The sequence below is a fragment of the Phalaenopsis equestris genome, unplaced genomic scaffold (genome assembly GCF_001263595.1).
Source record: "Phalaenopsis equestris unplaced genomic scaffold, ASM126359v1 Scaffold001116, whole genome shotgun sequence".
NCBI classification, from domain to species: Eukaryota; Viridiplantae; Streptophyta; class Magnoliopsida; order Asparagales; family Orchidaceae; genus Phalaenopsis; species Phalaenopsis equestris.
In genome coordinates this window covers 97,965-110,736 of record NW_018165555.1, presented here as the reverse complement: position 1 = coordinate 110,736, position 12,772 = coordinate 97,965, and the positions used below count along the sequence as shown (strand labels likewise).

The window sequence follows — 12,772 nt, the reverse complement described above, 5'->3', positions numbered from 1 at the left end:
AAGTGTTAGGCCATTAAGAAGGCTGCTGTTTAGGGTACTATGCACACCAACGAGGTAATGACTGCATTTTGAAGTCTACTTATGAAAACACTCACATTTATTATTATTTTTTGATTTGTTCGTGATGTTTTTACAAGAAATTATTTATATACTTACATTTTGTGAGGTTAGTTTGTCGAGCCGGGCAATAAGTTCGCAGAAATTATAGCTCCAGTCGACTCTGAATTGAGTATCGAAAGTGTTTTGCTCGAAAGATTACCTCGAGATCAGTATTATATCTCGAGATTCATGTAAGATGCTGAAAATTTATTGATGACTTATCAAATTTATTAATATATTTCAAAAATTAATGTTCTATTTTATTTCTATAGAATCTTTGTTTGATAAAGTTTAAATTTTCAACTGAAACAACTCACACCTCGCTCTGTGGTCTCAAGCATTGCACCATACATACCAACGGCAACCATAAACAACCACGCGGAGTTTGCTATTTACAAATCAGCCCCCCTCCTTCATCCATTTTTCAATTTCTCCCATTAAATATCGAAATTCATGTTAAAACTCTAACCCATATTTTTCAGTTTCATCAAATTCTAAATAATTTAATCGTGAAACGTGTAAATACATCAATTAATTTATAAAAATTTCAAAAATAAAAATTGGATGATTAAGTTATAAATATTAAAATTTTGAGAGGTTTGTATGTAAAAATCTTAAAATAGACTGCACAACAAAAAGCCCTAACTTCACGTCAAGTCCGTCCTTCTCCAAAAAACTCTCCTTCCATTTTTCTTTTTATTTGTGCTTACTAAAGTGTTTATGGTTTCATTCCGCCCACATCAAATCTCCGATCCATTTTTTCATTTCTCCGACTCTACAAATAAGCACACCAGAGAAACAGATACTGGTATAACCACCCTCTCTTCCTCACCCTTCACTTCTCTGAACGCAGGCTACTTTCTTACCCATCAATGGAAGAATCCACCAAAGTGAAAGGGAAGAGAACCAAGCGGAAAAGGAATCACCTTTTGCCCCCTGTAGTGTCGTCTATATTGTCCTCAACACCCTCCGTGGAGATCTCTGAGAGCATAACTGAGGAAGAAGAAGACACGGCTAATTGTCTCTTACTCTTTGTTGGAGGTCGCTACAATCCAAAGCCCAACGAAATGGACGAAGCAAACATGGCCGTGAACATTACGAGCCAACAATGCAAGGCTGGAAATAATGTCCACCAATGTCGGGATTGCAATAAGTGTTTTTCCTCACACCAGGCGCTTGGTGGGCATCGTGTCAGCCATAATAAAAAATCGAGGCTTTCGATTCCCCTCGTGTCGGAGGCGATGAATGTAAATTCAATTCAATTGAGCATTAACTCGTTTTCTTCGCCAGCCACGATTGAGGTTAAAATCCACAAATGCTGGGTCTGTGAGATGGAGTTCAGTTCCGGTCAGGCTCTCGGCGGACATATGCGAAAGCACCGCCCACCGACTTCAACTGAGCCAGCGAAGAAGGATAATTTTAAGAGATTTTTTCTGGATCTTAATCTTCCACCTCCTTGCGATGATTAAGAAGGTAATGGCACAAAAGTGTTTGGAGAGGAAGCAAAAGAGAAAGATTTTAACTAAGTTTGTTGTTAGTTTAAGTGCATATTTAGTGATTTTGCTTTGTTGATTGTTCATTGGGATCATTTTGCAGTTTTGGCAACAATTACTATAAAATTTAATAGAAATTTAATGTGCTCTCATTCTTTTTTTTATGATTCTCACTTTATCTCTTATTTATTTCTGTTGTTTTTAGCATTAAAGGATTATCACCACCAATTAGGGGTCTTTGCTGTACATTCTAATTTGAGATAATTACATGCAAACTTCTTGAAAAAATACTATTTATAAATTAGCCATCCAACTGATTTTTTCAAAACATAGAACCAATGTATTTAGACGTTTCACACGGTTAAATTATTGAGATTTTGATACAAGTGAAAAATATAAGTTGAAGTTTTAACATGAATTCCGATATTTGAGGGATAGTTTGTAAAACGGATGAATTATGGGGGTTGATTTGTAAATAGCAAGCTTTGGCTGGTTCTTAGATGGTTTCCGCTTCTGTTTTTGTATGTGTGGAGCGTGGAGAAAGCGAGAGAGAGGTTAAGGCGTGTGAGTTGTTGCGGTAGAAAATTTGATTATGCCAAATTAAGAATCTAGAGATATAAAATAAAAAAATCCGACTGAAGATAGAGTCGGTCAGCGATGGACTCGACGGTAGGAGGCAGCCGGCGAATGGGTGTGTGACGAACGTGTCGAACAATTGAAAACCAACTAGAGCATCGTCAAAAGTAGCCCCTTATTCTATTTCTTCAACGAAAGTTGGCAGACGAAATTGGTGGGGTCTTCTAAGAGGTACATGATAGCTTAGAGTGACAAAAAAATGGACGGTAAACCACCTGCCACCACCGGCCGATGAGGTGTTTAACGACGTGGTCGCCAATGATTGGACGTCCGGACAAGCGGGAAGTAATATTTTCTCGGCAGAGGACTTTTATAGCATCAAATGAGCACCAAAGAGGCGACTCGATTATTTTGTTGCAATTAATTTGCTGTAGATTTTACATTAACTGCATATATATATATAATATATATATTGTCCGTCGGGAGCCATATTACTACATACTTTGATATTAAAAATATATATAAATGGAGTTATATTAAAAGTTATACCTTGAAACAATAGCAACAAATTAATAATTAGTTAGTCGATCTCATCTATGTGTTGAATAATAAAACTGAAAAACAAAATTTAAATCAGATATTAAAACTCAAAATCATATCCAAACTCCTCTCATAAACACATAAATATTCATTTCAAAATTATACCTCCATATGGCTCCCCCAACCTAAATAGTAAATATTCATTTCAAACTTCTTTTGTTTTTTTAGCTCCTCACCCTTCACCTCTATGAGCGAAAGAGAAGAGAAAAAAGCGACAAAGGCATCACCTTTGGCCCCCTGTAGTGTCGTATGTATTGTTTCCAACTGTTGTGAAAAACGACGATAATAAAGCGAAAAATTGGATCGAGAAAAATCGCAATACATAAAACAGGAAAACACAGAGATTTATGTGATTCGGCAAACTGCCTACGTCCACGGAGCTGCAATTCTGATGGTCAGACGACAAGCTCCTACGGGGTATCGTCCACAATTTGTTTCAACCCTGCGATACTTTTACCCTGTGGGGGTATCGTCCAGCTCCTCCATCGCTACGCGGGCAGGAGCCCACATCTTGACCTAATGCTCAACTGTGAGGATATGCCTATTGTCCTCACCATTGTCTTGTCAGACTCTCCTCCGCCTCCGCCACTCTTCTGATATTATAAGGAGGAATCATCAGAATATGTGCTTATACCTGGAGAGGAAATTTCAGAATTTTGTGAGTAGTGGGCACAGACCGAGCCAATACTGTCGGCCCATTACTCGAGAGAGCAGTGTTGGGCCATTAAGCAGGCTGTTGTTTGGGGTACTAAGCACGCCAACGAGGTACTTATGAAAATATTCACATTTATTATTATTTTTTGATTTGTTCGTGATGTTTTCACAAGAAATTATTTATATAATTTTAGTTCATGATTGGCTGTTGAGACCATGAAATGTTGGAATTTCATGGCACGAATCCATCTAACATTTTGTGAGGTTAGTTCGTCGAGCCGAGCAATAAGTTTGCAGAAATTATAGCTCCAATTGACTCTGGATTGAGTATTGAAAGTGTTTTGCTTGAAAGATTGCCTCGAGGTCAGTATTATATCTCGGGATTCCTGTCGGATACTGAAAATTTATTGATGACTTATCAAATTTATTAATATATTTCATAAATTAATGTTCTATTTTATTTCTATAGAACCTTCACTTAATATAGTTAAATTTTCAACTGAAACAACTCACACCACTCGCTCTGATCTCAAGCATGCACCATACATACCAACGGCAACCATAAACAAACACGCGGAGTTTGCTATTTATAAATCAGCCCCCCTCCTTCATCCATTTTTCAATTTCTCCCATTAAATATCAAAATTCATGTTAAAACTCCAACCCATATTGTACAGTTTCATCAAATTCTAAATAATTTAATCATGAAACGTGTAAATACATCGATTAATTTATAAATATTTCAAAAAAAAAGGATGATTAATTTATAAATATTAAAATTTTGAGAGGTTTGTATGTAATAATCCTAAAATAGACTGCACAACAAAAAGCCCTAACTTCATGTCAAGCCTGTCCTTCTCCGCAAAAATCTCCTTCCATTTTCTTTTTTATTTGTGCTTATTAAAGTGTTTATGGTTTCATTCCCCCCACATCAAATTTCCGACCCATTTTTTCGTTTCTCCGACTCTACAAACAAGCACACCAGAGAAACAGGTACAGGTATAACCACCCTCTCTTCCTCACCTTTCACTTCTCTGAACGCAGACTACTTTCTTACCCATCAATGGAAGAATCCACCACATTGAAAGGTAAGAGAACCAAGCGGAAAAGGAATCACCTTTTGCCCCCTGTAGTGTCGTCTCTATTGTCTCCAACACCCTCCGTGGAGATCTCTGAGAGCACAACTGAGGAAGAAGAAGACATGGCTAATTGCCTCTTGCTCCTTGCTGGAGGTGGCTACAATCCAAAACCCAACGAAATGGACGAAGCAACCACGGCCGAGAAAATGAACCATGACGAGCCGACAAAGCAATACTGGAAATAATGTCCACCAATGTCGGGATTGCAATATGTGTTTTTCCTCACACCAGGCGCTTGGTGGGCATCGTGCCAGCCATAATAAAAAATCAAAACTTTCGATCCCCCTCGTGTCAGAGGTGATGAATGTAAATTCAATTCAATTGAGCATTAACTCGTTCTCCTCGCCAGCCACAATTGAGGTTAAAATCCACAAATGTTGGGTCTGCGAGATGGAGTTCAGTTCAGGCCAGGCTCTCGGCGGACATATGAGGAAGCACCGCCCACCGACTTCAACTGAGCCGACGAATAAGAAGGAAAATTTTAAGAGATTTTATCTAGATCTTAATCTTCCACCTCCTTGCGATGATTAAGAAGGAAATGGCACAAAATTATTTGGAGAGGAAGCAAAAGAGAGGGATTTTAACTAAGTTTGTTGTTAATTTAAGTGCATATTTTAGTGATTTTGCTTTGTTGATTGTTCATTGAGATCTTTTTGCAACTTTGGCAACAATTACTATAAAATTTAATAGAAATTTAATGTGCTCTTAGTCTTCTTTTATGATTCTCACTTTACCTCTTATTTCTGTTGTTTTTAGTATTAAAGGATTTTCACCACCAATTAGGGGTCTTTGCTGTGTAGTCTAATTTGGGATAATTACATGCGAACTTCTTGAAAAAATACTATTTATAAATTAGTCATCCAACTAATTTTTTTTTAACATAGAACCGATATATTTAGACGTTTCACACGGTCAGATTATTGAGATTTTGATACAACTGAAAAATATAAGTTGGAGTTTTAACATTAATTCTGATATTTGAGGGATAGTTTGAAAAACAGATGAATTATGGGAGTTGATTTGTAAATAGCAAGCTTTGGGTGGTTCTTAGTTGGTTGGGGCTTCTCTTTTTATGTGTGGTGCATGCTTGAGATCAAGAGCATAAAGAAAGCGAGAGAGGTCAAGGCGTGTGAGTTGTTACGATAGAAAATTTGATTATGTAAAATTAAGATTATAGATATATAACATAGAAAAATCCGACCAAAGATAGAGTCGGTTAGCGATGGAATCAACGGTGGGAGGCAGTTGACAAAGGGGTGTGTGACGCACGTGTCGAACAATCGAAAAACCAACTAGAGCATCGTCAAATTTGCCCCTTATTGTATTTCTTCAACGGAAGTTGGCAGACGAAACTCGTGGGGTCTTCTAAGAGGTACATGATAGCTTAGAGTGAAAAAAAAATGGACGGTCAACCACCTGCCACCACCTCGCTGGCCGATGAGGTGTTTGACGACGTGGTCGTCAATGATTGGACGCCTGGACGTGCGGGAAGTAACATTTTCTCGACATAGGACTTTTATAGCATCAAATAAGCACCAATGAGGTGACTCGATTATTTTGTTGCAATTAATTTACTGCATATTTTTTTAAAATATTTGTTATTCTTTGAATAAAATCATATTTAACGAAATTTTTTGCAAAATAAATATGTAGTTACTCCGCATCTTATTGTATATCATAGGTAATTTTAACACTTGATGCATATACATGCCGAATTAAAATGATTTTACATATCTACAAAAACATTTCTTTCAATATAAGTATAAAAATTTCATAAAATATAAATGTGGTTAGGGCTGTCAATTTAGCTCGTTGTTCGCGAACAGCTTGTTGTGGTATATAGAAATATAACGATCGACGACGAAGCAAAAAAATAGAACGAGAAAATTCACACCAAAAAAACACACAGATTTACGTGGTTCGGCAAGTGGTTCGGCAAATTCCACTCTCATCGTCACCTGCATCTCTGTCCTGCATTGTGACCTCTGATAATTGAGGAATTCACACCAACTCAGATTTCTTCAGTGTTGTTTCAGAAACTGTACTGGACTTATCATTATACGTAACCTTCTCATTGAAAATCATGTTTCTGCTCCTTATGATCTTCTGACCATGATCATCCCAGAAACAATATACAAATGTCTCATCTCCATAGCCAATGAAATAACACTTCTTTGACTTTGCCTCAAGCTTACTTTGAGCATCAAGATTAATGAGAATATAAGAAAGACAATCAAAAGTCTTAAGGTAGAAAATTTTACCTATTCCTCACTCCAGGCTTCTTCAGGTAATTCACAGTTTAATGGAACAGATGGCCACATATTGATCAAATAAATTACAGTGCTGACCGCTTCTGCTCAGAAAGTAGGTGGTAGTCCAGCGTGCAATCTCATGTTTCTAGCCCGCTCATTGGTGGTTCTGTTCATGCGCTCTGCAATACCATTTTGTTGTGGTGTCCCCGGAGTAGTCTTCTCCATTCTGATTCCTCATTCTGATTCCCTAAGCTGCACATTACTCCTTGAACCCACAATCAATGTACTCACCACCATTATCAGACCTCAGACATTTCAGCTTTAAGTCTGTATCTTTTTCAATCATGGCCTTCCAAGTTTTGAATACACTGAATACATCAGATTTATACTTCAAGAAATAAACCCATACCTTTTTGCTATGATCATTAATGAATGTAATGTAGTAACGAGAGCCTCCAAGAGATGTCACTGGAAAAGGTCCCCACACATCTGTGTGTACAAGATTCAGTTTTTCTACCTTTGGTGTCCTGCCACCTTTCAAGAAACAAACATTCCTCTGCTTCCCCATAATGCAACTCTCACAGATGCCGAGATTTACTAACTTTAGTTTTGGTTGCTTACCTCTAGACTAAAGTTCCTTCATACCTCTATGACTCATGTGTTCAAGTCTACAATGTCATAACTCAGTTGTGCTCTCTGTAATAGTGATATCAACACTGTTAATTAAACCAGTAGTCATATATAGCGTATTTGTTTTCTTATCTTGAACCAGTACCAGTGCTCCTATAGTAACCTTTCAGGTGTTATTTGAGAACACTATTGAATGTCCACACTCATCAAGCTGCCTAACAGAAATGAGGTTCTTCTTCAGTTTTGGAATGTGTCTAGTCTTTTGTAGAGTCTACTTGTTCTTGTTTGGAAGTGCAATGTCAATATCTCTCATTCCTACCACGTTCAGAGCTTCTCTATCCGTCAGATATACTTTCCCAAAGTCACCTGTAAAATAATTTTGCATCAATTCCCGATGGAAAGTTGTATGGAAAGAAACCCTTGAATTAAATATCCAGTCATCAACAGAACTATGAACAGTCAGCAGTAATGCATCATGTGATTCTTCAGTTACCGCATTTGCACTGTCATTTTCCTTCTTCATAGGATTCTTGCAGTTTCTCTTTATGTGCCCAGTTTTGCCACAATTTCAGCAATTTACTTGTTTATCAGGCCTTGACTATCTCCTGCTTCCTGCAGTTTCTCATAGGATTCCTGCAGTTTCTCTTTATGTGCCCAGTTTTGCAACAATTTCAGCAATTTACTTGTTTATCAGGCCTTGACTATCTCCTGCTTCTGTTCTTTGATTTTGATCTTCCCATGTTTGAGTTCTTGTCATGTGATCTCCCACTGGAATCAAAATTTAATGTTGAACTCGAACCTGAGATCTCACCAGAATCTTTCTTGTGCATCTCCTCAGCCAAAATCAAATCACGAATATCTTTATATTTCAATTTTCATTTACCTGCAGAATTAATGACAGTCATTCTCATAGCTTCCCAGCTATTTGACAATGAAGCTAATAAGATCAGTGCACGTATCTCATCATCAAATTCAAATTTCACAAACAATAATTGATTTGTGATAGTATTGAAATCATTCAGGTGCTGTACAACAGACGTATTTTCCGCCATCTTTCCGCCATCTTCAAATTCTTCAAATTGAATAATTTCTTCATCAGATATACCTTGTTATTCGCCGATGGATTTTCATACAAACCTGACAGGGCTGCCGTAAGATCTGCAGTCATCCTCTCCTTGACGACGTTATGTGCAACGGACCTCTATAAGGTCAATTGAATAACCCCCAGAATATGTTGATCCAACTGATTCCATTCAGCTTCATCCATTCTTTCAGGTATTTTTCCCAATTACGGAAGATAGAGTTTCTTCCCATTAAGATAATCCTCTATTCGCATCCTCCAGTAACCAAAATCTGTGTCATCGAACTTCTCGATCCCTGAAAATTTCACTTCATCTGCAGTCATTAGCTCTGATACCAGTTGTTGTGGTATATATGAAATTTAAAACAACAAAAATAAAAAAATAACGAAGCGAAAAATAGAACGAGAAAAAAGATACATGTGGCATCTGTACAAGTTAACTCTTCACAAGTAACGAATATGCAAATTGCCTACAAATTGCCTACATCCATGGAGTTGCAGAGGATTTTACTAATCGAGGAATTTACACCAGTTTGATCTCTTCGACAATTACAAGAGAAACTTCTCTCTCGCTCTCTCTTCTTCACTCTTCTCACTCTACACCGAGATACACCGAAGATGAAGAAGAAATGTGTACAAGAGAAAAAACTTTTTTCTCTTCTGCCAAAAGCCACCAAGAAGAAATCAAGAAAAACAACCTTCTTCTTTCACTATCTTCTTATTCCTTCTATCAAGCACGCAAAAGCAACTAAAAAAGAGTATCCTGCAAAACACCTGCCTTCTTCTTCCTGTAAACCTCAAGAAGAATCCAAGCAGGGAATCTCCTTTCCTGTTTCGCGAACTAAAGGAGGCACTGGTTGTTTCGCAAACTGAAGCAACGTAAGCAGGCTTTTCTGTTTTGCGAGAAAGAGACGGGAGATGGGGAGCTTTATGTTTCGCACACAAGAGACAAATATGGGAGTTACTATTTCGCGAGAGACGGAGACGGGGGGAAAGTAGGCGGGAGCAGTTGAAGGTAATTTCCTTTTTTTTTATTGGCCAGGCTCCATCATAACAATTCTCAACTACTTTTTAATGTTACATCCTATTATATATGAATATTATTACATCATCAAAACTCTCCTATAACAAATTTATATTTACAGTCTATATTTTATTTAGAGAAAAATTTTATTAGAACCAATAATAAGTATGAAATATTAATTTTAAAACAAGTCAAAATAGAAATAAAATAAAATGAAATTTTAGTTCTAGTTATTGGAATATAATTTTTAAGATAAAATCCCCAAAATGAGAGAATTGACGAGGATGTTCCCATTTTTCTTTGGCATAGTTTTTACATCAATGAGGGGATGGAAACCTCGCATTATTTTCATGGAAATGGATCGATTGTTGGCCCAAATCCAAAGGCCGAAGATCCCATCTCTCATTAGCCTGCATAGCCCAAATACAACTAGCAAACATCCCATGCGCCACCAGCCTCTCAACCATGTCATCACCACCACCACTATAACATCACTGCACCATCCTCCTCCACCCTCAAACCCCACTTCACCAGTGCCAACATGCAAGGACTACTTCCGTGGATTCATGCGGACCTTCGACCGTGGGCCACAACAGGCATCACCAAAGAAACCCTTGAAAGCTCAAAATTCCATGTCTTCTTTTGTTTGATCATCATCGACAGCCGCACCACAATGTGTTTCAGAGCCGCGATACTTTTACCCTACGGGGTATTGTCCAGCTGCTGCGTCGCTACCCGGGCAGAATCCCAGAGCTTGACCTATTGTTCAACTGTGAAGATATTTACATCATCCTTGCCACCGTCTCGTTGGACTCTCCTCCTCCTCCGGGAAAATATTTGCTTACATAAGATGTACGTAGCTCTGCGTACATCAGGGGTTATTCAGGGGGTACAATGGGGTTATATCTGGGTTATACCCCCTTGTAACCTCCGGTATAACCCGGATATAACTCCCCTGTGCCCCCAGAATAACCTCTGATGTACGCAGCGTTGCGTACATCTTATGTACGCAAATATTTCTCCCTCCCTCCGCCGCTCTTCTGATATTACAAGGACGAATCAACGGTCGATATCGTATTTTGGGGATGGTATGTCTTGCTTCTAAATAAATCTTATAAAGATTAGTTTTACATGATAATGATCCAAAATATTTACTATAATATTTTAATCATTTAAACATTAAATATAAAATTTTAATTGCTTTTTCATTTAAATTTAGTATTTTATTACTGAATCATTAATTTTCTTATTATTACAAGTGTCAAAAAAGCTTGTCATTTGTGAACAGTTCGTGTTCAACTTGTTAAGTAGCTGGTGTTTTATTTGTTCAATAAACAAACGAGTCAAACATGAATAAATTTTTTGAGCTCAATTTATAAATGAGCCAAAGACAACAAACTTTAATTCAATTATATTCGACTCATATTGGCTCAAATTAATTAAATAATAAATAAATAATATATAGAAGTAAATCAAATCATGTAAAAAATTTTGTTTATTAAACTGTAAAAAAGAAAAATTAGATGTGAGATATGTAAATACATGAGAATTGGGTGGCATGGGTTAAAATACACATCAGATTTTAAAATAATAAAATTTTGGTGCTACATATGTAAATGCAAAAGAATTTGGTGGCATTTATGTAATTGCCCTAAATTTGTATGGCCCGGCCCAACTTCTATCCATTGGGCTTTGAAACATTTATCCCACATCACCCAATTGAGGAAAGCTCCATCATTAAACCTTTGTAAAAGAAAGAAAATGAGAACAACATAAGCTTTTAGCTTCCCTCAATTATTCTATTGTGAATTTTTGTGAAGCCAAATTTATTTTATTTTTAATTTAATCTAAAATTTTAAAATTAAAAAAATTATTTTTTTTAATATTATGTTTAGAGTTGACGTTTAAATGTTATTTCATTTAGAGAAGAACAAAGCATTAAGTTTCTATTAGTTTTTTTATTTCATTCTTTGCCAAAGCAGTAAAAATAATCCCAAATGAGTAATGAGCAGAGCAAAATCATTAAAATTACAACTAGTCCCCAAACGTTTATAGTCATCTCACGCAAAAGCATACATAACATGCACATAACTAATACCAAACTTAGTTAAAATCCCTCTCTTGCATCATTATCTTCAAAATCATTGCAGGGAGGTGGGAGATTAAGATCGAGATAAAATCTCTTCGAATTATCCTCCTTCTGCGATGGTTCTGGCGTAGTCGGTGCGCTGTGCTTCCGCATATGCCCACCGAGAGCCTGGTCGGAATTGAACTCATTGCCGCAGGTTAGACATTGGTGGATTTTTACCTTGTTCGTGGCTGGCGAAGACAACAACTTAATAGTGAATTGAGTTGAATTCAAATTCATCACCTTCGACAGTCGGGGAATTGAAAGCTTCCGGGTTTTATTATGACTGGCATGATGCCAGCCAAGTGTCTGGCGTGAGGAAAAACACCTATTGCAATCCCGATATTGGTGGGCATTATTTCCAGACTTGTCGTTGGTGGTGGTGGTTGCCGGCTCTACGAATCGCCAACTCGTAATGTTCATGGCAGTGGTTGCTTCATCCATTTTATTGGGCTCTGGATTGTAGCCACCTCTAGTAAGGAGTATTAGGCAATCAGCAATGTCTTCTTCTTCCTTAGTTGGCCTCTCAGAGATCTCCGCGGAGGTTGTTGGAGACAATACAGACGAAACTACAGGGGGCAAAAGGTGATGCCTTTGCCGCTTGGTTATCTTCCCTTTCGCTATGGTGGATTTTTTCATTGATGGGTAAGAATGAGTTCAGGGAAGTGAAGGGCGAGGAAGGTGAAGGATGGTTATATGCAAGTAATCAGAAAGAGAGCTTCTCTGGTGTGATTATTTATAGTGTAGGAGAAACTAAAATTTAATAAATCCATTTACATCAAGTAGGCCCCATTTTAACAACAATTAGAAGCCTGCATTTAAGATGAGCCTGACTGAAAACCCCTTAAGCTAAGCTAAAAAACAATTTAACTTTGAAATGAATATTCACTATTTAGGTTGGCGGAGCCATATGAAGTTATAGATTACTATTTAGGTTGGCGGAGGCATATGAAACTATAACATCGAAATGAATATTTATGCATTCATGAGTAGAGTTTGGATATGATTTTGAGTTTTAAGATCTGATTTAAATTTTGTTTTCAGTGTTATTATTGAACATAGAGATGTGATTGACTAACTAATATATATATATATA

General features: G+C 37.2%; 2 protein-coding genes across 2 annotated transcripts; one reads left to right on the top strand and one right to left on the bottom strand.

The window, feature by feature from the left end:
- Window positions 1–971: 971 nt before the first annotated feature.
- On the top strand, window positions 972–1,568 carry LOC110033235 (zinc finger protein ZAT5-like). The gene has a single exon (XM_020737152.1). It carries the CDS (start codon window positions 972–974, stop codon window positions 1,566–1,568), a length of 597 nt encoding a protein of 198 aa, XP_020592811.1.
- Window positions 1,569–11,655: 10,087 nt separating this feature from the next.
- Window positions 11,656–12,315, bottom strand: LOC110033234 (zinc finger protein ZAT5-like). Its single transcript, XM_020737151.1, has one exon. The coding sequence runs from the start codon at window positions 12,313–12,315 to the stop codon at window positions 11,656–11,658; it is 660 nt and encodes a 219-aa protein (XP_020592810.1).
- Window positions 12,316–12,772: the final 457 nt, after the last annotated feature.

What these genes read in the sequence shown, in the direction of transcription:
- LOC110033235 (XM_020737152.1), top strand. Translation starts at nt 972, where the DNA reads ATGGAAGAATCCACCAAAGTGAAAGGGAAGAGAACCAAGCGGAAAAGG.
- LOC110033234 (XM_020737151.1), bottom strand. Translation starts at nt 12,315, where the DNA reads ATGAAAAAATCCACCATAGCGAAAGGGAAGATAACCAAGCGGCAAAGG.